Source organism: Somniosus microcephalus, chromosome 16 (assembly GCF_052327205.1).
Source record: "Somniosus microcephalus isolate GS21.2 chromosome 16, FLI_Smic_1.0, whole genome shotgun sequence".
Classification (NCBI taxonomy): Eukaryota; Metazoa; Chordata; class Chondrichthyes; order Squaliformes; family Somniosidae; genus Somniosus; species Somniosus microcephalus.
The window spans coordinates 104,876,046-104,901,103 of record NC_141002.1 but is presented as its reverse complement, the minus strand read 5'-3'; the positions used below and the strand labels follow the sequence as shown (position 1 = coordinate 104,901,103).

At 47.7% G+C, this 25,058-nt stretch overlaps 1 protein-coding gene across 1 annotated transcript in view; it reads right to left on the bottom strand.

The window, feature by feature from the left end:
* The window catches only part of utp20 (UTP20 small subunit processome component), a 148,413-nt gene extending 139,026 nt beyond the window's left edge, over positions 1–9,387 (bottom strand). Inside the window, exons 1-3 of the mRNA XM_086009734.1 lie at positions 9,258–9,387; positions 2,583–2,663; positions 374–445 (exon numbers count right to left, since the gene is read on the bottom strand). Of these exons, the coding sequence (XP_085865860.1) occupies positions 374–445; positions 2,583–2,663; positions 9,258–9,302 (198 nt within the window). The 5' untranslated portion in view covers positions 9,303–9,387. The remainder of the gene's footprint in view (positions 1–373; positions 446–2,582; positions 2,664–9,257) is intronic.
* Between the last annotated feature and the right edge of the window lie 15,671 nt (positions 9,388–25,058).

Below are 25,058 nucleotides of genomic sequence, written 5' to 3'. Positions count from 1 at the left end.
CTGAGGGAGCGCAGCACTGTCGGAGGGGTCATCTTTTGGATAAGACAATAAACCGGCCCAATATTTCTCCCTCAACCAACACCACCGAAACAGATTAACTGGTCATTCCCCTTGTGCTATGTGTATAACTTACTGCTACAAATCAAAAATACACATCAAAAAAAAAATCACTGATTTTGAAGCACTTTAAGATGTTGTTCGGATAAGAGAATAGATAAATTTATCTTTATGAGAAACTGGACTAGCAATAGTGTGTGGGTGTGTGTAAAGCTAGCAGTAGTGCAAGCTGTACACTGTTAACAGAGTGTGTGCAAAGCTACTAGTTAGTACTAGTGTGCACAGTTAGGAGTGTAAAGGAGTGAGTAAAGTTAGCCATACCAAAGTGTTGCGTGCAATTCAGATCTTTCCATTTCTCCAGTCCTTCATAAAAATAGGTTTCAACCTCCTGAGAAAAGAAGTGGAGGGTTTTACTTTCACATACAGAGGAGTGACATTTGTAACCACAAGCTCGAAGAACAGACAGGAGTCCCAATCCCAACGACTTTCAGCATATTCTAGAGCATGAGCGACCAAACTACAGCCCCAAGCCCTGGAGATCAGCCCGAGGTCCAGGTAACACCGTGCTATCAGCCCGAGGTCCAGGCAACACTGTGCTATCTGTGCTCGTATCTCTCACTCACTGGTTTGTACGGTCTGAATTTGATGGGCCTGATGGTTTGGAAAGGGCTGTTCTTGGTGCTGTTTCCTTAATGGTGGACAAATCCCAAATCAGAACCGCACAAGTGTCGGCAACGTCAGATATTTGGGAATTATTGGAACAGGGATCGAAACTGACGCTGCACAAAATGCTTAAACAGCCCGGTCTTGACCAATGAGGTTTGTTATTTTCTGTGCAGACAAGTTGCAAATGAAACTGTCTTTTGTTTCAACGCACAACTGTTGAATTAACAAAACAAGGCCGTCACAGAGGCTGAGCTCACGATATCAGTACGGGTCCGCACTTGCACTGGAGCTCAACGTGAAGTTGTTTCAACAAGTGTCGGCCTTGGCTCAGTTGGGAAGCACTCTAACCCATGTCAGAAGGTCATGGGTTGAAGTCTCACTCCAGGACTAGAGCACATAATCCAAGCAGACACTCCCAGCGCAGTACTGAGGGAGCGCTGCACCGTCGGAGGGGCAGTACTGAGGGAGCTCCGCACTGAGGGAGCGCCAGTACTGAGGGAGCGCTGCACCGTCGGAGGGGCAGTACTGAGGGAGCGCTGCACTGTCGGAGGGGCAGTACTGAGGGAGCGCTGCACCGTCGGAGGGGCAGTACTGAGCGAGCGCTGCACCATCGGAGGGGCAGTACTGAGGGAGCGCTGCACCATCGGAGGGGCAGTACTGAGGGAGCGCTGCACTGTCGGAGGGGCAGTACTGAGAGAGCGCTGCACCATCGGAGGGGCAGTACTGAGGGAGCGCCGCACTGTCAGAGGGGCAGTACTGAGGGAGCGCCGCACTGTCGGAGGGGCAGTACTGAGGGAGCGCTGCACCGTCGGAGGGGCAGTACTGAGGGAGCGCTGCACCGTCGGAGGGGCAGTACTGAGGGAGCGCTGCACCGTCGGAGGGGCAGTACTGAGGGAGCGCTGCACCGTCGGAGGGGCAGTACTGAGGGAGCGCTGCACTGTTGGAGGGGCAGTACTGAGGGAGCGCTGCACCGTCGGAGGGGCCGTCCTTCAGATGAGATGTTGAACCAAAGCCATGTCTGCCCTCTCAGGTGGATGGAAACGATCGATGAAACTATTTTGAAGAGCAGGGGAGTTCACCCCGGTGTCCTGGCTAATGTTTATTGCTCAGCCAACATCACTAAAACAGATTATCTGATCATTATCACATTTCTGTTTGTGGGTTAAGAACATAAGAATTAGGAGCAGGAGTAGGCCACACGGCCCCTCGAGCCTGCTCCGTGCAAATTAGCTGCCGCGTTTCCTACATTACAACAGTGACTGCAGGTAAAAAAATAATTAATTGCAGTCAAGTGCTTTCGGACATTCTAAGGACATGAAAGGCGCTATATAAATGCAAGTTCCTTCTTTCTTAGTTACATCTTATTACACTTTGTTCACTTTCCACTTCATTGTGCACCAAGGCAATGTGGCTGATACTCACCAAATGCTTGTGCGAGTTTATTTAGGGACAACTTTAAATAAGAACCCTCTACTTTTCCAACGAGTCACTGGTTACTTTAATTTAGGAATGCGAAAAACAAGCTATCGCACAAGAGCAAATTCTTTTTTTAAATCACTGTTCAGATCATAGAAATTACACACCAAAGGTCATTCGGCCCATCATACCAATGTTAACATTTCAGCCGGACCGATCCGCTACTCTTTACATCTCCTTGTTCAAATCCTTATCCAATGTTCCACTCTCTGTCTCAACAGCCTCTTGAGGTTAAAGCATTTCCTATTCCAACAATCCTCGGTGTGAAACTTATTTAAAGCTCACTTCGTTCCTCTAGTGATATTCCAGCTATTGCAGCATTCGAGGGAGACAACTTCTGTAATGATCAAAAAGCCTGTGCCGCGCAATCAACTCCTCTTTACCTCAGCATAGCTCCCAGTTCGATCAATCCGGTGGATTATATCGATATTCACATTCGCCAAGCGTTCCGAGAAGGTGAGAAACTGTAAACACAGAAAGTTTCATCGAATTAATCGCAAATATATCAGATCGTCCAGAATCACTGCACACAGAGAGAACCAAATACAAATACTATTTTGTGACTCAGTCGGGTAATAAACAGATTGAAGGATTCCTTATTTTCCTTTCCCTTAATCAGCAGCATCGCTAATCGCATCTTCAACCAACACTCAACTTTATTTCAAAAATACATGTAGTAGGAACACAGGAACAGGAGCAGGCCATTCAGCCCCTCGAGCCTGCTCCGCCATTCAATGAGATCATGGCTGATCTGCGACCTAACTCCATCTACTATTTCTAGGGCCACTTCCTTAAGTACCCTGGGATGTAGATTATCAGGCTCTGGGGATTTATCGGCCTTCAGTCCCGTCAATTTCCCTAACACCATTTCCCTACAAATACTGATTTCTTTCAGTTCCTCCCTTTCATCAGACCCTATGTTCCCCGACATCTCTGGGAGGTTATTTGTGTCCTCCTTTGTGAAGACAGAACCAAAATATGTATTTAATTGGTCTGCCATTTCTTTGTTCCCCATTATAAATTCCCCTGATTCTGACTGCAAGGGACCTACGCTTGACTTCACCAATCTTTTTCTCTTCACATATCTATAAAAGCTTTTACAGTCAGTTTTTATGTTCCCTGATAGCTTACTCTCATATTCTATTTTACCTTTCTTAATTAATCCCTTTGTCCTCCTTTGTTGAATCCTAAACTGCTCCCAATCCTCAGGTTTACTGCTTTTTCTGGCCAATTTATATGTCCTCTCCTTGGATCTTATGCTATCCCTAATTTCCCTTGTTAGCCACGGTTGAGTCACCTTTTTTGTTTTATTTATATGCCAAACTGGGATGAACAAATTCTGTAGTTCATCCATGCGGTCTTTGAATGTTTGCCATTGCCTATCCACCGTCAACCCTTTGAGTGACATTCCCCAATCAATCCTACCCAACTCGAGTCTCAGACCATCGTAGTTTCCTTTATTTAAATTTAGGACCCTAGTCTCTGAGTCAACTACTTCATTCTCCATCTTAATGAAGAATTCGATCATATTATGATCGCTCCGACCCAAGGGGCCTTGTACAACAAGATTACTAATTAATCCTTTCTCGTTACATAATACCCAGTCTAAGATGGCCTGATCGCTGGTTGGTTCCTCAACATATTGGTCCAGGAAACCATCCCGTAAACACTTCAGGAATTCCTCCTCCACAGTATTGTTACTAATTTGATTAGCCCAATCTATATGTAGATTAAAGTCACCCATGATGACTGCTGTGCCCTTATTGCACGCTTCTCTAATTTCCTTTTTAATGCCACCCCCAACCTCCGCATTACTGCTTGGAGGTCTATATACCACTCCCACTAACGTTTTCTGCCCCTTGGTATTTCTCAGTTCTACCCATACCGATTCCACATCATCAGAGCTAATATCCTTCCTTACAATTGTGCTAATCCCTTCTTTAACCAGCAATGCTACCCCACCTCCCTTTCCTTTTTGCCTATCTTTCCTGAATATTGAATACCCCTGGATGTTGAGTTCCCAGCCTTGGCCTCCCTGGAGCCATGTTTCCGTAATCCCAATCATATCATATCCGTTTACCTCTATTTGCGCAGCTAATTCATCCACCTTTTTACGAATGCTCGTCGCATTAAGACACAAAGCCTTCCTATCTTTTGCTTTTATCCTCGTTTCCCTTTCCTCTGTCCCCCTGCTCAGGTTCCCAACCCCCTGCCATTTTAGTTTAAACCCTCCCCCAGAGCACTAGCAAACACTCCCCCTCAGACATCGGTCCCGACCCTGCCCAGGTGCAAACCGTCAGGTTTGAACTGGTCCCACCTCCCCCAGAACCGGTTCCAATGTCCCAGGAATTTGAATCCCTCCCCCTTGCACCATTCCTCTAGCCACATATTCATCTGAAATATCCTTCTATTTCTACTCTGACTAGCACATGGCACTGATAGCAATCCTGAGATTACTACCTTTGAGGTCCTATTTTTTTATTTGCCTCCTAACTCCCTATATTCAGCTTTTAGGACCTCATCCCGCTTTTTACCTATATCGTTGGTGCCTATATGCACCACAACAACTGGCTGTTCACCCTCCCCTTCCAAGATGTTCTGCAGCCGCTCTGAGACATCCTTGACCCTTGCACCAGGGAGGCAACACACCATCCTGGAGTCTCGTTTGCGGCCGCAGAAACGCCTATCCATTCCCCTTACAATAGAATCCCCTATTACTATAGCTCTTCCCCTCTTTTTCCTCCCATCCTGTGCAGCACAGCCACCCCTGGTGCCAGGAAGTTGGCTGCTGCTGCCTTCCTCGGATAAGCCATCCTCCCCAACAGTACTCAAAGTGGTTATCTGTTTGAGGGGGCTGTCCAGGATGGCCACAGAAAACAGTGACAGGATCAGACAAAGTCAACATGGATTTACAAAAGGTAAATCGTGCTTGACTAATCTACTGGAACTTTTTGAGGATGTAACTGGTAAAATAGATAAGGGAGAACCAGTGGATGTGGTGCATTTGGACTTTCAGAAGGCTTTCGATAAGGTCCCGCATAAGAGATTAGCGTGTAAAGTTAAGGTACATGGGATTGGGGGCAAGGTGTTGACTTGGATAGAGAACTGGTTGGCAGACAGAAAGCAAAGAGTTGGAATAAACGGGTCTTTTTCCGAGTGGCAGGCAGTGACTAGTGGGGTACCGCAGGGATCGGTCCTTGGACCCCAGCTATTCACAATATATATATTAATGATCTAGACAAGGGAACCAGATGTAATATCTTCAAATTTGCAGATGACACAAAGCTGGGTGTGCGTGTGTGCTGTGAGGAGGATGCTGAGAAACTCCAGGATGACTTGGGACAGGTTGGGTGATTGGGCAAAAGCATGGCAGATGCAATATAACGTGGATAAATGTGAGGTTATCCACATTGGTGGCAAAAACAGGAAGGCAGATTATCTGAATGGCAATAGATTGGGAGAAGGGGAAGTGCAACGAGACCTGGGTGTCCTTGTGCACCAGTCGCTGAAGGTAAGCATGCAGGTGCAGCAGGCGGTTAAGAATGCAAATGGTATGTTGGCCTTCGTAGCGAGAGGGTTTGAGTACAGGAACAAAGATGTCTTGCTGCAGTTATACAGGGCTTTGGTGAGACCACATCTTGAGTATTGTGTGCAGTTTTGGTCGCCTTATCTGAGGAAGGATGTTCTTGCCATGGAAGGAGTTCAGCGAAGATTCACCAGGTTGATACCTGGGATGGCAGGAATGACGTATGAGGAGAGATTTGGTCGATTGGGCTTGTACTCACTGGAGTTTAGAAGAATGAGAGGGGATCTCATTGAAACTTGTAAAATTCTGACAGGACTGGACAGACTTGATGCAGGAAGGATGTTCCCGATGGTCGGGGAGTCCAGAACCAGGGGTCACAGTCTAAGGATAAGGGGTCGGCCATTTAGGACAGAAATGAGGAGGAATTTCTTCACCCAGAGAGTGGTGAACCTGTGGAATTCTCTACCACAGAAGGCAGTAGAGGCCAATACATTAAATATATTCAAGAAGGAGTTGGATATATTTCTTAAGGCTAAAGGGATCAAGGGGTATGGGGAGAAGGCAGGGACAGGGTACTGAATTTGGATGATCAGATCGCATTGAATGGCAGAGCAGGCTCAAGGGGCCGAATGGCCTACTCCTGCTCCTATCTTCGATGTTTCTATGTTTACCCGGCTTTGTCCCATATCCCTCGATACTATTGGTTAACAAAAAGCCATCAATCTAACATCAATTGCTGTTTGCGGAAGAGAGTTCCAAACTTCTACCACCCTTTGTGTGTAGAAGTGTTTCCTAACTTCACTCCTGAAAGGTCTGGCTCTAATTTTTAGACTATGCCCCCTAGTCCTAGACTCCCCAACCAGCGGAAATAGTTTCTCTCTATCAACCCGATCAGTTCACCTTAATATCTTGAAGCAAAGTTCCCTAAATAAATTTTGGTTTATTTTTAGGTCACCTAGCAGTATCCGTGCGGACATAAGTCTAGGATCTCGCCAACCAGCACCGAAGCTCCCTGGACTGTGGGGTATTCCCAGTTGGAGACAATGTGTGCCTTCCCCATAGCCATGTATCAATCTCAAACTAATCCCACTGCCCCGCTCTCTCCCCATAGCCCTGTATCAATCTCAAACTAATCCCACTGCCCCGCTCTCTCCCCATAGCCCTGTATCAATCCCAAACTAATCCTATTGCCCCACTCTCTCCCCATAGTCCTGTATCAATCCCAAATTAATCCCAATGCTCCGCTCTCTCCCCATAGCCCTGTATCAATCCCAAACTAATCCCACTGCTCCGCTCTCTCCGCATAGCCCTGTATCAATCCCAAACTAATCCCACTGTCCCGCACTCTCCCCATAGCCCAGTATCTTCCTCTGTATCAAATGTTTATCCGAATTACTCTTAAAAGTTTCTGCCTCAAACGCTCCCTGTGGCAACAACCCTTAGTGCATGGAGATCTCTCTTCACCTCTCTTCCCAGTCAATGACAATTTTAAGTTGATGATCCCTCGTCACTGACTCCCCGATTAAAGAAAATAATCCTTCCCTCTTCACTTTAGCAAAACACTTAATAATTTTATTAAAAATCTCCTCTTAACCTTCTCCACTCCAGTGGGAACAGTCCCAGTATTGAGCAGATGCTGAGAGGCTGTTTCCCCCGGCTGGGGAGTCTCGAACCATGGGTCACAGTCTCAGAATAAGGGGTCGGCCATTTAGGACTGAGATGAGAAGAAATTTCTTCACTCAAGAGGATTGTGAATCTTTGGAATTCTCTACCCCAGAGGGCTGTGGATGCTCAGTCGTTGAGTATATTCAAGGCTGAGATCGATAGTGGAGTTGAGGTCGAAGATCAGCTATGATTTTATTGAATGCGGACTCGAGGGGCCGAATGGCCGACTCTGTTCCTAATTCCTATGAGTCTCTCCTCTGTCCCTGCCATCCTCCCGGTGAATCTCTGCGGCTTTAATGATCTTTCTCTGCCCTGGGACAGTCTCTAGAGAATCTCAGCTTCTCTCTGACCTGGGTAAAGACAAACTCTAGCCCGAACTCTTGGGGGGGGGGGGGGGGGGGGGCGGGGGGGGATCGGTTCCTGGCTGTCCAGCCCCGGGGTTCCGGGCACTCTGTGTGTTGGGGGTGCCAGGTAGTGCTGGCTCTGCCCCAGGCTTGTGGGGGCGGTGGGCAGTGACTCTCAGCCTGGGGCAGGGAGGAGGATCCCAGGGGTTACATTTTGAGGAGCGATTACACAATCTAGTGTTGCATTCCCTGGAATTTAGACGGTTAAGGAGTAATTCGGATGAAGTTTTCAAGATATTAAGGGGAACCGATAGGGTAGATAGAAGTTATTTCTGCTGGTTGGTGAGTCTAGGACTAGGGGGCATAACCTAAGAATTAGAGCCAGACCTTTCAGGAGTGAAATTTGGCAACACTTCCAGTGTCAGCTGTCGCTCAGTGGGCAGCACTCTCGCCTGAGTCAGAAGGTTGTGGGATCAAGTCCCACTCCAGAGACTTGAGCACAAAAATCCAGATAGACGCTCCCAGTGCAGTACTGAGGGAGCGCCGCACTGTCGGAGGGGCAGTACTGAGGGAGCGCCGCACTGTCGGAGGGGCAGTACTGAGGGAGCGCCGCACTGTCGGAGGGGCAGTACTGAGGGAGCGCCGCACTGTCGGAGGGGCAGTACTGAGGGAGCGCCGCACTGTCGGAGGGGCAGTACAGTACACCACTACAATCTCACCCTCTGGAACTCCCTGCCTGATCCCCTCCACCTCACCACCTCTCTCCCTATTTTCAAAACCCCTTCTCTTCAACCAAGTCAGAAGGTTGTGTGTTCAAGCCCCACTCACGAGACTTGAGCACAAAATCCAGTACCGAGGGAGCGCTGCACTGTCGGAGGTGCCGTCTTTCAGATGAGACGTTAAACCGAGGCCCCATCTGCGCTCTCGGGTGGACATAAAAGATCCCATGGCACTATTTCGAAGAAGAGCAGGTGAATTCTCCCCGTTGTCCTGGTCAACATTTATCCCTCAACCAACATCAATAAAACAGATGATCTGCTCATTATCACATTGCGGTTTGTGGGATCTTGCTGTGCACAAATTGTCTGCCGTGTTTCCCACATTCACAACAGTGACTACACTTCAAGAGTACTTCTTTGGCTGTGAAGCGCTTTGGGATACATAGAAACATAGAAGATAGGAGCAGGAGTAGGCCATTCGGCCGCTCGAGCCTGCTCCGCCATTCAATGAGATCATGGCTGATCATCCAAATTCAGTACCCTGCCCCTGCCTTCTCCCCATATCCCTTGATCCCTTTTAGCAATATATCGAGCTCCTTCTTTCTACACACAACGGGTGGTAGTTTGGAACTCGCCTCCGCAAATGATGCTGGGGGGTCAATCGTTCATTTTAAATCTGGGATTGATGGCTTCCTCTTGGCCAAAAGGTGTTGAGGGGTTTGGGCCAGAGGCGGGCGGCTGGAGTTGGGTCGCTGCGGTCTCACTGAGCGGCCTCCCGCACCCCCGGCCCGGCCCACTGCTCACCCGGAACGTGTTGCCGCTGCGGTGCCGGGCCGGCGGGTTCTTCATGCTGAATTTCCTCGATCCTGGGGCCTCGGGCTGAGATTTTCACCGGGCGACAAACCGCTCGCTCACGGGCGCCGCCATCTATCACCGCGGCATGCTGGGAGGGCGCTCCACGTGGGGCCGCAGGCGTCACAGAGGGCGCGGACCAATCAGAAAGAGCGACCTCAGAGGCAGCACCAATCAGAAAGAGCGACCTCAGAGGCAGCACCAATCAGAAAGAGCGACCTCAGAGGCAGCAACAATCAGCGAGAACTGCTTTAGAGGAAGCACCAATCAGAAAGAACTACCTCAGAGGCAGCACCAATCAGAAAGATCGACCTCAGAGGAAGCACCAATCAGAAAGAGCGACCTCAGAGGCAGCACCAATCAGCGAGAACTACTTTAGAGGCAGCACCAATCAGAAAGAATTACCTCAGAGGAAGCACCAATCAGAAAGATCGACCTCAGAGGAAGCCCCAATCAGAAAGATCGAACTCAGAGGCAGCACCAATCAGAAAGAACAACAGAAAACGGTGGCAAAACTCAGCAGGCCAGGTAACATCCGTGGAGAGAGAATAGAGTCAACGTTTCAGGTCGAAACCCTCTGTCAGAACTGGAAAAAGTCAGGAAATGAAACAAAAGGCAGTTTGGGGGGCTGGGAAATGGGGCAGGGGATGAAAGAAGAGACATTAAGAGATATTCAAGGTGAGACGAGATGGTAATAGGACAGGTAAAGAGACAATGGCTCTCGATGAAGTGTGAAATGCGCTGGCAGAGTGAGAGACAGCTGGCATGTGGGAGAGAGAGAAATAAAAGGAAAAGGCACAAACGAAAAGTGTGGATAAAAAATATAGAAATGTAATAGGGGCCGAGGTTATGATCTGAAGTTGTTGAACTCGATATTGAGTCCGGTAGGCTGTAAAGTGCCTAATCGGAAGATGAGGTGCTGTTCCTCAAGGTTACATTGAGCTTCCGTGGAACAATGCAAGAGGCCGAGGACGGTGAGGTCTGAGTGGGAATGGCGCGGTGAATTGAAATGACAGGCGACCGGAAGCTCGGGGTCACCCTTACGGACTGAACGGAGGTGTTCCGCAAAGCGATCACCCAATCTGCGTTTGGTCTCCCCAATGTAGAGGAGACCACACCGTGAGCAGCGAATACAGTATACTAGATTGCAAGAAGTACAAGTAAATCGCTGTTTCACCTGGAAGGGGCCCTGGACAATGGGAAGGGGGGAGGTATTAGGGCATGTGTTGCATAGAAACATAGAAGATAGGAGCAGCAGTAGGCCATTCGGCCCCTCAAGCCTGCTCCGCCATTCAATGAGATCATGGCTGATCATCCAAATTCAGTACCCTATCCCTGCCTTCTCCCCATATCCCTTGATCCCTTTAGCCTTAAGAAATATATCTAACTCCTTCTTGAATATATTTAATGAATTGGCCTCAACTGCCTTCTGTGGTAGAGAATTCCACAGGTTCACCACTCTTTGGGAGAAGAAATTCCTCCTCCTCTCTCCTAAATGGCTTAACCCTTATCCTTTGACTGTGACCCCTGGTTCTGGACTCCCTGGCCATCGGGAACATCCTTCCTGCATCAAGTCTGTCTAGTCCTGTTAGAATTTTATAAGTTTCAATGAGATCCCCTCACATTCTTCTAAACTCCAGCGAGTATAAGCCCAATCGATCCAATTTCTCCTCATACGTCATTCCTGCCATCCCAGGTATCAGTCTGGTGAAGCTTCGCTGCACTCCCTCCATGGCAAGAACACCCTTCCTCAGATAAGGCAACCAAAACTGCACACAATACTCAAGATGTGGTCTCACCAAGGCCCTGTACAACTGCAGCAAGACATCCTTGTTCCTGTACTCAAACCCTCTCGCTACGAAGGCCAACATACCATTTGCCTTCTTAACCGCCTGCTGCACCTGCATACTTACCTTCAGCGACTGGTGCACAAGGACACCCAGGTCTCATTGCGCTTCCCCTTCTCCCAATCTATTGCCATTCAGATAATAATCTGCCTTCCTGTTTTTGCCACCAAAGTGGATAACCTCGCATTTATCCACATTATACTGCATCTGCCATGCATCTGCCCAATCACCCAACCTGTCCAAATCATACTGGAGTTTCTCGGCATCCTCCTCACAGCACACACGCCCACCCAGCTTTGTGTCGTCTGCAAACTTGGAGATATATCTACTGCCCTCGTCTAGATCATTAATATATATTGTGAATAGCTGGGGTCCTAGCACCGATCACTGCGGTACCCCACTAGTCACTGCCCGCTACTCGGAAAAAGACACGTTTATTCCAACTCTTTGCTTCCTGTCTGCCAAACAGTTCTCTATCCAAGTCAGTACCTTGCCCCCAATCCATGTGCCTTAACTTTACATGCTAATCTCTTATGCGGGGCCTTATCGAAATCCTTCGGAAAGTCCAAATACACCACATCCACTGGTTCTCCCTGATCTATTTTACCAGTTACATCCTCAAAAAATTCCAGTAGATTAGTCAAGCACGATTTACCTTTTGTAAATACATGTTGACTTTGTCCGATCCTGTCACTGTTTTCCAAGTGCTCTGCTATTACATCTTTTATAATGGACTCTAGCCTTTTCCCCACTACCGATGTCAGGCTTACCGGTCTGTAATTCCCCGTTTTCTCTCTACCACCTTTTTTGAATAGTGGGGTAACATTAGCTACCCTCCAATCCATGGGAACTGTTCCAGAATCTATAGAATTTTGGAAGATGACCAGCAATGCATCTATTATTTCTAGGGCCACTTCCTTAAGTACCCTAGGATGTAGATTATCAGGCCCTGGGGATTTATCGGCCTTCAATCCTGTCAATTTCCCTAACACCATTTCCCTACAAATACTGATTTCATTCAGTTCCTCCCTCTCATTATACCCTATGTTCCCCGACACGGGAAGGTGCCGGGCAAAGGGGAAGGGGTGCTGGGGGTGGTAGAGGAGTGGACTAGGGTGTCACGGAGGGGAGGGGAAGATGCGTTTGGTGGTGGGATCACGTTGGAGGTGGCGGAAATGGCGGAGGATGATCCGTTGAATGCGGAGGCTGGTGGGGTGAAAGGTGAGGACAAGGGGAACCCTATCGTGGTTCCGGGAGGGAGGGGCAGGGGTGATGGCTGAAGTGCGGGAGATAGAATGGACCCAGTCGAGGGCCATGTTCAATTTCAATTCAATTCAATTCAATTCAATTTTTAGATGCAGCAGACTGTGTACTGCACAATGAAATGTTGATTTTTACAAGTCCTCCCAACATTGGAATAAATATGGCATAACAATGATAAAAATACTAATAGAAATACTAATAGAAAGACAGTAATAATAAATAAAACAACAGTAATGAATAATAATAAATTAATCGTTCATGAGTCTTATGGCCTGGGGGTAGAAGCTGTTTCGAAACCTGTTGGTACGAGACCGTATGCTTCGGTATCTCTTACCGGACGGGAGCAGGGTGAAGAGGTTGTGGCTGGGGTGACTCGCGCCTTTAATGATTCTCAGGGCCTTCCCCCGGCACCTCTCGGGGTAGATATCCTGCACAGCAGGTAGTTTAATTCCTATAGTATGTTGTGCAGCTTTCACCACCATCTGTAGAGCCTTGTGGTCTGTGGCGGTGCAGTTGCCATACCAGGTAGTGATGCAGCCGGACAGGATACTCTCGATGGTGCACCGGTAGAAGTTGGTGAGAATCTGGGGGGCCATTCCAAATTTTTTCAGTCTCCTGAGGAAGAACAGGCGTTGGCATGCCTTCTTAGTTACAACGTCGATGTGATGGGACCACGTTAAGTCCTCTGTAATGAATACACCCAGGAATTTGAAGCTGCTGACCCTCTCCACCTCAGCCCCTTCGATGTAGATTGGGGTGTGTCCCTCCCCCTGCCGCTTCCTGTAATCCACGATCATCTCCTTTGTTTTGCTGATGTTGAGGGAGAGGTTGTTGTACTTGCACCATTCTCCTAGTGCTCTTACCTCCTCCCTGTAGCCTGTCTCGTCGCCATCTGTGATCAGGCCTACAACGGTAGTGTCATCAGCAAACTTGATGATGGAGTTGAAGTTGTGCGTGGCCACGCAGTCGTGAGTAAACAGGGAGTACAGAAGGGGGCTGAGCACACAACCCTGGGGAGCTCCCATGTTCAGGATCAGTGTGGAGGAGGTGTTTCTGCCTATTTTCACCACCTGGGGTCTTCCCGTCAGCCACGGTAGAGGGGAATCCTCAATTGGGGAAAAGAGAAGACATGTTGGAAGCACTGGTGTGGAAGGTGGCATCGTCGGAGCAGATGCGGCAGAGCCAGAGAAACTGGGATAATAGAATAGAGTCCTTACAGGAGGCGGGGTGGGAGGAAGTGTAGTCCAGGTAGCTGTGGGAGTCAGTGGGCTTGTAGTGAATGTTGATCAATAACCTATCCCCAGAGATGGAGACGGAGAAGTCGAGGAAGGGAAGGGAAGAGTCGGAGATGGACCATGTGAAGGTGAGGGAAGGGTGGAAATTGGAAGTAAAGTGAATGAAATTGTCTAGTTCAGGGCGAGAGCAGGAAATGGCACCGATACAGTCATCAATGTACCGGAAAAAGATGTGAGGGAGGGGACCCAAGTAGGACTGGAACAAAGAGTGGAGTTTGTGTGGAGTTTGCACATTCTCCCCGTGTTTGCGTGGGTTTTCTCCGGGTGCTCCGGTTTCCTCCCACAGTCCAAAGATGTGCGGGTTAGGTTGATTGGCTATGATAAATTGACCCTTAGTGTTAGGGGGATTAAATACGTGGGGTTACGGGGATAGGGTGGGATATGTGTTGGTGTAGGGGTTACGGGGATCGGGTGGGATATGTGTCGGTGCAGGCTCGATGGGCCGAAATGGCCTCTATCTGCACTGTGGGGTTTCTGTGATTCTGTGAAAGAGTGTTCCACATATCCCACGAAAAGGCAGGCATAGCTAGGACCCATGCGGGTACCCATAGCAACACCTTTAATTTGGAGGAAATGAGTGGAGTCAAAGGAGAAGTTGTTCAATGTGAGAACAAGTTCAGCCAGGCGGAGGAGGTAAAACAGAACTAACAGACTCAGGTGTTACCCAGATCAATAGTTTTATTACGAGTGCACACGGGAGAACTATCTCAGCTACCCTTAGCTAGAGACATCATTCTCAAGGGAAAAAAGTGGCAATACAGCTTAGTTTATACAGTTTTTTAGACAACACCCACTTATTACTAATGGGGGTGTATACATGAGAATATTGATGCTTCATTGGTTTACATGATTAATCAATCAACTATTAGGCCTGTCCTTTGAACTTGAGTACCCTCTGGATATGTCAGTAAAAAGCTTCTCGACTGTAGAGGCTTCATATTCTTGAGCTATCTCTTACTCTTGTTATCGGTATGGGAAGGTATTTTCAGCAGAGACATGGTTGGATGAACACAAAGCCACATTGAATTATGCAGCTGGCTGACTACTCGTCAAGGCCTTATTTGCTGCTACTCCTGAATCGTGCCTTTGTACTCTTATCTCTTCCAAGAACAGGCTCTTTCTAAACGGTTACCATCAAGTTGTAATTACAAGCAACACTTCAGAATGTCTTTGGTCAGCTAAATTTATGTTAGTTTAAAAAGGGTTAATATAGCCAAGTATCCCATGGTGCTTTGCATTTGTTTTCCAGCCTAACAAGACTGAATGGTACCTTTCAGACATATTATACCAGTCAAATATTGAGGCCCATCCCCTTTATATCCCTTAAACCAAATTTTATCCTAACAATCTGCAAACTTCTTAATCATACTTCCTACGTTCAAGTCCAAATCATTGATATATACCACAAAAAGCAAAGGACCCAGTACTGAGCCCTGCGGAACCCCACTGGAAACAGCCTTCCAGTCACAAAAACACCCTTCGACCATTACCCTTTGTTTCCTGTCTCTGAGCCAATTTCAGATGCAACTTGCCACTTTGCCTTGGATCCCACGGGCTTTTACTTTCGTGACCAGTCTGCCATGCGGGACCTTATCAAAAGCTTTGCTAAAATCCATATATACTACATCAAATGCACTACCCTCATCGGCCCTCCTTGTTACCTCCTAAAAAAATTCAATCAAGTTAGTCAGACACGACATTCATAGAAACATAGAAGATAGGAGCAGGAGTAGGCCATTCGGTCCCTCGAGCCTGCTCTGCCATTCAATGAGATCATGGCTGATCATCCAAACTCAGTACCCTGTCCCTGCCTTCTCTCCATATCCCTTGACCTCTTTAGCCTTAAGAAATATATCTAACTCCTTCTTGAATATATTTAATGAATTGGCCTCAACTGCCTTCTGTGGTAGAGAATTCCACAGGTTCACCACTCTCTGGGTGAAGAAATTCCTCCTCATCTCTGTCTTAAATGGCCGACCCCTTATCCTGAGACTATGTCCCCTAGTTGTGACACTTTAGCCAGGGGAAACAACCTCTCAGTCTGGGATACATTCATCTGGGCCAGAGGAGTTATCCTCTTTCAGAATGCTTATTTCATCTAATATTTCACACTCCTCCCTGATTGCAATTTCTGCCTCGTCCCTCTCTTTTGGGAAAACAGACGCAAAGTATTCATTAAGAACCATACCCATGTCTTCCGCTTCCACACACAGGTGGTCCCTAATACGCCCTACTCTTACTTTAGTTATCCTACTTTTTAAATACGGTGAAGGTTTGACCCGCTGAGAATCTCCAGCATTTTCTGTCCTTAATCCTAAAATAAAGCAGCTTCATGGCTGAGTCCCTCCCCCCACCCCATGACATCATCCCCCCGTGTTGTCAACTCCCTCTGTGATGTCACGGGCTTTGTGACGTGACACTTTCTGATTGGTGCTTCATTTAAGGTTTTTTTTTGATTCGTGCTAGCTTTACGGTTGCTTTTTAAAAATTTATTGATGGGATGTGGGCGTCGCTGGCTAGGCCTGCATTTGGTGCCCATCCCTAATTGCCCTTGAGAAGATGGTGGTGAGCCGCCTTCTTGAACCGCTGCAGTCCATATGGTGTAGGTACACCCACAATGCTGTTAGGAAGGGAGTTCCAGGATTTTGGCCCAGCGACAGTGAAGGAACGGCGATACAGGTCCAAGTCAGGATGGTGTGTGGCTTGGAGGGGAACTTGTAGGTGGTGATGTTCCCATGCGTCTGCTGCCCTTGTCCTTCTAAGTGGTAGAGGTCGCGGGTTCGGAAGGTGCTGTTGAAGGAGCTTTGGCGAGTTGCTGCAGTGCATCTTGTAGATGGTACACACTGCAGCCACAGTGCGCCAGTGGTGGAGGGAGTGAATGTTTAAGGTGGTGGATGGAGTGCCAATCAAGCGGGCTGCTTTATCCTGAATGGTGTCGAGCTTCTTGAGTGTTGTTGGAGCTGCACTCATCCAGGCAAGTGGAGAGTATTCCATCACACTCCTGACTTGTGCCTTGTAGATGGTGGAAAGGCTTTGGGGAGTCAGGAGGTGAGACACTCGCCGCAGAATTCCCAGCCTCTGGCCTGCTCTTGTAGCCACAGTATTTATATGGCTGGTCCAGTTCAGTTTCTGATCAATGGTAACCCCCAGGATGTTGATAGTGGGGGATTCAGCAATGGTAATGCCATTGAATGTCAAGGGGAGATGGTTAGAGTCTCGCTTGTTGGAGATGGTCATTGCCTGGCACTTGTGTGGTGCGAATGTTACTGATTGATTGGTGATCCTCTATGGTCGCTCTCTCTGATTGGTGCTTCCTCTACGGTCGCTCTTTCTGATTGGTGGTTCCTCCAAGGTTGGTCTTTTTGATTGGTGCTTCCTCTAAGGTCACTCTTTCTGATTGGTGCTTCCTCTAAGGCCGCTCTTTCTGATTGGTGCTTCCTCTGAGGTTGCTCCTTCTGATTGGTGCTGCCTCTAGAGATGCTCTCTCTGATTGGTGCTTCCTCTAAGGCCGCTCTTTCTGATTGGTGCTTCCTCTAGGGATGCTGTTTCTGATTGGTGCTTCTCTGAGGTCACTCTCTCTGATTGGTGCTTCCTCTGAGGTCGCTCTTTCTGATTGGTCCTTCTTTTAAGGTCGCTCTTTCTGATTGGTGCTTCCTCTAAGGTCGCTCTTTTTGATTGGTGCTTCCTCTAAGGTCGTTCTTTTTGATTGGTGCTTCCTCTAAGGTCGCTCTTTTTGATTGGTGCTTCCTCTACGGTCACTCTTTCTGATTGGTGCTTCCTCTAAGGTCGCTCTTTTTGATTGGTGTTTCCTTTAAGGTTGCTCTTTCTGATTGGTGCCTCCTCTAAGGTCGCTCTTTTTGATTGGTGCTTCCTCTGAGGTCACTCTTTTTCATTGGTGCTTCCTCTAAGGTCGCTCTTTTTAATTGGTGCTTCCTCTAAGGTCGCTCTTTTTGATTGGTGCTTTCTCTAAGGTCGCTCTTTTTGATTGGTGCTTCCTCTAAGGTCACTCTTTCTGATTGGTGCTTCCTCTAAGGTTGCTCTTTCTGATTGGTTCTGCCCCTAGGGATGCTCTTTCTGATTGGTGCTGCCTCTAGGGATGTTCATTCTGATTGGACCTTCCTCTGAGGTCGCTCTTTCTGATTGGTGCTGCCTCTAAGGCCGCTCTTTCTGATTGGTGCTTCCTCTAAGGTCACTCTTTCAGATTGGTGCATCTCAGAGGTCACTCCTTGTGATTGGTCCTTCCTTTGAGATCGCTTTTTCTGATTGGTGCTTTCTCTAAGGCCGTTCTTTCTGATTGGTCCTTCCTCTAAGGTCGCTCTTTCTGATTGGTCCTTCCTTTAAGGTCACTCTTTCTGATTGGTGCTTCCTCTAAGGTCGTTCTTTCTGATTGCTGCTGCCTCTAAGGATGCGCTTTCTGATTGGTGCTGCCTCTAAGGTCGCTCTTTCTGATTGGTGCTTCTTCTAGGGATGCTCTTTCTGATTAGTGCTTCCTCTAAGGTCACTCCTTCTGTTTGGAGATCTTCCTCCCGCTGCCACCAACCTCATAGTCCCCCAACCCCGCATAGCCCGCTTCTACCTCCTTCCCAAGATCCACAAACAGGACTGCCCTGGTAGACCCATCGTTTCAGCCTGTTCTTGCCCCACGGAACTTCATCTCTTCCTATCTCGACTCTATCTTTGCTCCCCTTGTCCAGTCTCTTCCCACCTACATCCACGACTCTTCCGACGCCCTCCGCCACTTTGACAGTTTCCAGTTTCCTGGCCCCAACCGCCTCCTTTTCACCATGGACGTACAATCCCTCTACACCTCCATCCCCCACCAGGATGGCCTGAGGGCGCTCCGCTTCTTCCTTGAACAGAGGCCCGACCAGTCCCCATCCACTAATATAATAGCAAAATACTGCGGATGCTGGAAATCTGAAATAACAACAGAAAATGCTGGAAATACTCAGCAGGCCAGGCAGCATCCGTGGAGAGAGAAACAGAGTTAACGTTTCAGGTCTGGGACCCTTCATCAGAACTGGAAAAAGCTGGAGATGTAACAGATATTAAGCAGGTGCAGAGACGGGAGGGGGAAGGGGTTAGGAGGGGAGGAAGGAATTGAAAGAACATCCTGTACTTTTGTAAGAGGCAGGAAAGATAAAATGTTGCAAATGGGAATGGCAAAAATCATACTGCGTGAAAAATGGGGGCAGGGATAATTATCTGAAATTGTTGAACTCGATAGGCTGTAAAGTGCCCAATCGAAAGATGAGGTGCTGTTCCTCGAGCTTACGTTGAGCTTCATTGGAACAATGTAATAGGCCAAGGACAGAGAGATCAGAGCGGGAGTGAAGCGGAGAATTAAAGTGACAGGCGACCGGAAGCTCAGGGTCACCCTTACGGACTGAACGGAGGTGTTCCGCAAAGCGGTCGCCCAATCTGCGTTTGGTCTCCCCAATGTAGAGGAGACCGCATCGTGAGTAGCGAATACAGTTGTAATACCCACTGGAAATGTTATGTACGCTAAGTATGGTTATCAATCTTTAACTTAGACACTGTATTATCATTGTTATAAATCCCTGGGTTAAAGTTGCCCATGTGAAGGTACGGCAAGAACTTTTAAGGACACAATGTGACTAAGAGCAGACTTTCCATAATTCTGCACCAGTATCAACTGTTGCAGACAGTGAGGCTGCGCAGTCTCCAGGCAGAAACCCCAGGAGGAAGGGGTGGAGTCGGGTTTTTCGAGCGGGAAAAGCGAGCGACTGGAAGAGAAGAGGGCAGGAGCTCTGAAAAGAGGGCTCAGGAGGCAAATGGCTGCCGCATCCCGTCCCAGGCTTCCAAACTCGGCCGCCGCCCTTCGTATTAGTAGCTCTGCATCCAGAACTCAAAGTGGGATTCAGTGATCGTGAAGAGAATTCAACGAAGGAGTTCGGAGTCGTAAGTCTTGCAGACATTATACATACCATGAGCTCCAACTTAAGCGCGCCAACGAAGGAGTGCACTCGAATTTGGACACAGGGACAGATTCTCCTTTGAATCCATATAAATGGAGAACGTATGTTTATTATGTCTAGATTCATTCTAATGTATGCAAATGTCTAATTTAGGTCATTGACCCGTAATCTTCTTATACTGTCTGACGTTAAAACTATAAAGTAAGATAATTAGAATTAAGCCATTGTAGTAGTGATCTCCTTACTGGACTATAGAATACTGTCTACAACAGAGACCACATCTCACATATATCTAGAGAACCGTGAAGGGGTTACATTTTGGGGGCTCGTCTGGGATTGTGGTCTATTTATGTCAGTAAACTAACAGTATTGAATGCTCATTGCTAAGAGAGTGGTTTGTGGTTTCTGCTGGGCTGTTTGAGCATGAAAGATGGATGTTATTAAGGTTGAAGCTTGGTGCAAACAGAAGCAGATAGCTACTACCCATGCCATTGTGCTGAATGGTGTTGCTAACGATGACCCTGATGATGTCTTGCTAAGGGCTCTGAATTGTGTCAAAGCCTTTGGAAAGGTTAGGATAGTTGAGCGCTGCTTGGATACAGCTACCAAGAAGCAGTTTGTGTTGATCCAGACATCAGAGAACCTGAGAGGTCATAGTTTACCTGAGGCAGTTGGGCTTTCTGAAGAGGCTGGTCCCTGGCCAGTTCAGTTTTTCCCTATTACTACTAAGGAAGAAGAAGGGTTTCAGACCAAGTTGTTGTCATTCTTGAGACAAGAAGGAAAGACTGTTGCTGATGTCAAAGGTCTGATAGGTCCTTCGGCCCTGGATACGAACACTCAGTTGGTCAGTGCCATTAGTTCTCTGGTGGATAAATGCACCAATCTGCCCTTCGAGGCTCAGGGATACCGTAAGCTCCGTATGTTCTCAGGAGTGAGACCAACTCCCAGTGGGGAAGAGGAGTACGACGCCTGGGCTGAGCAGACCCTGCCTCTGCTAGAGGAATGGCAGTGCAGTGACAATGTGAAGAGGCAGAGAATAGTAGAAAGCCTTAAGGGTCCTGCTGCTGACATTGTAAGATTCTTAAAGGCGCAGAACACCTCTGCTACTTCCTTTGACTACATGCAGGCTCTAGAAACTGCCTTTGGAACTACTGAAACCATTTCAGATTTGATGGTCAGATTCAGAAGCACATTCCAGTATGAGGGAGAGAAGCTGTCCAGTTATCTGCTGAGAATAGACAAACTGCTGCATTGTATGTTACGGAAAAGAGGGATTGAGTTGCCTGAAATGAATCGATTCCGCATTGAACAGGTTGTGCGAGGTGCATTGCTCGAAGATGTGACTGCTCTTCGCATACGCATGACCCATAAGTTGCGAGATCCACCTACCTTCACTGAGCTGCTAAGGGAAGTCAGAGAGGAGGAGGATATGCTTCAGGCCCGGAATGTAGCAAAGAGTGCTGTGATGTCCAAGCTTGTGACTCCTGTTACAGTTCCTACTCCTAAGGGTGATGTCAACCCTGAGATGGAACAGCTGAAGAAGGAAATAAATGTCATGAGAGCCGAGATGGCATATTTTCGGCCTAAGCCCAACACAGCAAGGGGTGACGCACGGGTGCAAAAGGTTGAACACCCTGCGAAGTCTAACAGCAAAATGAATGATTCCTCTAAAGGATATCCCCATGAAGGAGACAGACCTGGAGTCTTTTGTTATAACTGTGGAAAGGATGGACATTTCAAGCGAGAATGTAGAGGTGAGGAAAATCTAAAAAAAGTTGAATGACCGTCTCATAAAACTTACCAAGAAGTCGGGAAACTACAAAGGGGCACAGTAATGGAACGGCCTGCTGTCCCTGTAGTTAAGACACGTTCCGCTAAGTGCAATAATAGACGAGGGGATATGAAAGACATCATACCTGAAGGTTTAGTAGGGCCGAGTTCTGCTGTATCAATACAGATTGAAGGCATTTATACTAAAGCTATCCTCGACACGGGTTCTCAGGTTACCATACTGTACAGATCCTTCTATGACCAATACCTGACGCATTTGCCGTTAACCCCAATCAGTCTTCTGCGGATCTGGGGCCTTAGTCCTGCTGATTACCCATATGATGGCTATTTGTCGCTGAGGTTGGAGTTCTTGGAAGCTGATGTAGGGACCACTGAGACCATTGATGCACTTGTGTTGGTTTGCCCTGACCCCATGGTGAAAGGTAAGGTTTCCATACTGGTTGGCAGTAATACACCCATAGTGAGACGACTCCTGACAAGCTGCAAAGAACAGGGAGGTGAAAACTTCTTGAGCACCAGACACATTCACCCTGTTTTCAAAAAGGCTTTTGAGAAACTGCCTGAACTTTCTTCCGACGTAGATGATAGCAAAAGAGGAACTGTGTGGTACGGTCGAGCCAAACCTATCACCCTGCGTCCTGGAGGAGTGGCTAGAATCCCTGGGATACAAAAATTCCCTGGAACGCCAGGTACTGAAGCCATTCTGATAGAGTCACCTGATGATCCTGCAGAAGAGTCACGGTTTCCAAATGAGCTTCTGGTGAGACCAGAGTTGCAGACCCCGACAGCTGTGATGTCAAGGAGAGTTACAGTGACCGTGAGGAATATGTCAGGCAAAGGAATCACATTGAGGAAAGGAATGCAGATTGCGCATCTGTTTCCTGTAAATGTACTGTCGTCACATGTGAAGGAAGTGTCCAAAGTTAACTCAACCGGAGATCTGACACCCTCCTCCTTCAACTTTGGAGATTCATTCGTTCCTAAAGAATGGAAGGACCGATTAGTCAGGAAGATGATGGAGCGGAGAGGAATTTTCTCTACTCATGAGTTTGATGTTGGTTGTAGTAAGAGTACTCGCCATTCTATCAGAATTACCGAGGATAAACCCTTTCGGGAGAGGTCTCGACGGCTGGCACCAGCTGACATCGAAGCAGTGAGACAGCACCTGTCGCAGTTAAAAGAAGCTGAGATCATTACCGAGTCCAGGAGTCCTTATGCATCTCCTATAGTGGTGGTGAGGTAAAAGAACGGAAAGATTCGGATGTGTGTGGACTTTAGGACGCTTAACAGACGTACTATTCCCGACCAATACACCGTTCCAAGAATTGAGGATGCCTGGCTTGTCTTAATGGAAGCAAGTGGTTCAGTGTGTTGGATCTCAGAAGTGGATACTACCAAATACCGATGAGTGAATCGGACAAAGAAAAGACAGCCTTTATATGTCCAGTTGGGTTCTACCAATTTGAAAGGATGCCACAGGGAGTTTCAGGCGCTCCAGCAACTTTTCAAAGAATAATGGAACAAACAGTTGGGGACATGAACTTGCTCGAAGTATTGGTGTACTTGGACGATATCATTGTGTTTGGGGCAACCCTTGAAGAACACGAAGCTCGGTTGCTGAAAGTGCTTGGTCGCCTGGAGGATGAAGGTCTCAAGCTATCATTGGACAAGTGTCAGTTTTGCCAAACATCCGTGTCCTATGTGGGGCATATTGTATCACAGGATGGAGTAGCCACAGATCCATCCAAGATTGAAGCTGTTACCACATGGCCCAAACCGAACACAGTGACTGCCTTGCGGTCATTTCTTGGGTTCTGCGGATATTACAGGCGTTTTGTGCAGGATTACTCCAAAGTGGCCCATCCTCTGAATCAGCTGCTGGCTGGTTACCTCCCACCAGCTGAGAGGAAGAAAAAGGCTAAAGGAGAAGAGAACAAGGACTACTTCAAACCCTCTGAGCCTTTTGGTGTCAGATGGGATGAGAAATGCGAAGAGGCCTTCCACAGCTTAAAGCAAAGTCTTACTCAAGCCCCCGTGTTGGCTTTTGCAAAGCCACAGCTGCCATATGTGCTACACGTGGATGCCAGTCAAGAAGGGTTGGGTGGTGTGTTGTATCAGGACCAAGGAGCAGGGCTGAGACCCGTAGCGTTCATCAGTCGCAGTCTTACGCCATCAGAGCGTAACTACCCAGCTCATAAGCTAGAATTCTTGGCGTTGAAGTGGGGGGTGGTGGATAAGCTGCAGGATTATCTGTATGGAGCGAAGTTTGAAGTGAGGACAGACAATAATCCATTAACCTATGTGTTGACTTCGGCAAAACTTGATGCCACTGGCCACCGCTGGCTTGCTGCACTATCTCCTTACGACTTTAGTCTCAGGTACAGACCTGGGAACCAGAACATTGACGCAGATGCTCTGTCTCGTCGCCCACACTACCAGAAACCAGAGTGGAAAGATGTTGCTTCAGCAGATGTGAAAGTAATGTGTCAGATGTCCGTGGTATCTGGACCAAAGAATTCATTTCATGCCCGAGAGATTGACCACTTGGGAGCGTCAATGCATGCTGTTCCCCAGGCATTTTGCAACCTTTCCAGTTTGGATGTACAAAACTTACCCATGTTGTGTTCATCTGAAATATCCAAAGCACAACAGGAGGATCCCTGTATTCATGAGGTGTTTTCAGCTCTCCGTCTGGGTGATATTACACGGATCGACAAATCAAAACATCCTGACTGTCGTCTGCTCCTAAGAGAATGGGACCACTTGGAAATTAAAGAGGGAGTGTTGTGTAGAATCACTCACCCACCCACTAAACCATGTCATTCACAGTTGGTCCTGCCTGAAAAGTCCAGGGAAATAGTGATGAAGTCTTTGCATGATGACGCAGGTCATCTGGGAGTAGATAAGACCTATGGGTTGGTCAAGGACAGATTCTATTGGCCGCGTATGGAGTCTGCGGTTGAGGAGTTCTGCAAGTCCTGTGCACGTTGTGTCCAGAGAAAGACTTTACCTAAAAGAGTTGCTCCTCTGTTTCACATGCAAAGTGATGGACCTCTAGACCTTGTCTGTATGGATTTTCTGTCCATCGAACCCAATTCCAGCAATACCGCAAATGTCTTGGTCATTACAGATCATTATACTCGCTATGCCCAAGCTTTTCCCACAAAGGATCAGAAAGCATCCACCGTTGCCAAAGTGTTGTGGGAGAAATACTTCATCCACTATGGACTGCCAAAGCGAATACACAGTGATCAAGGTAGAGACTTTGAAAGTAGACTTATACATGAGTTGTTGTCCATGCTCGGGATTGAGAAGTCAAGAACAACTCCATACCATCCTCAGGGAGATCCTCAACCTGAGCGGCTTAACCGTACTTTGTTAGACATGCTTGGAATGCTGGATTCGAAGCGAAAGAACAAGTGGAGTCGGCACATTGGACATCTTGTTCATTCTTATAATTGTACCCGAAATGACGCTACTGGTTTTTCACCGTACTACCTCATGTTTGGACGTGAAGCGAGGATGCCAGTGGATTTGTGTTTCGGAGTATCCAGTGATGGCACATCACAGAGAACTTACCTCAAGTATGTATCTGACATGAGAAAGGAATTGCAAGCT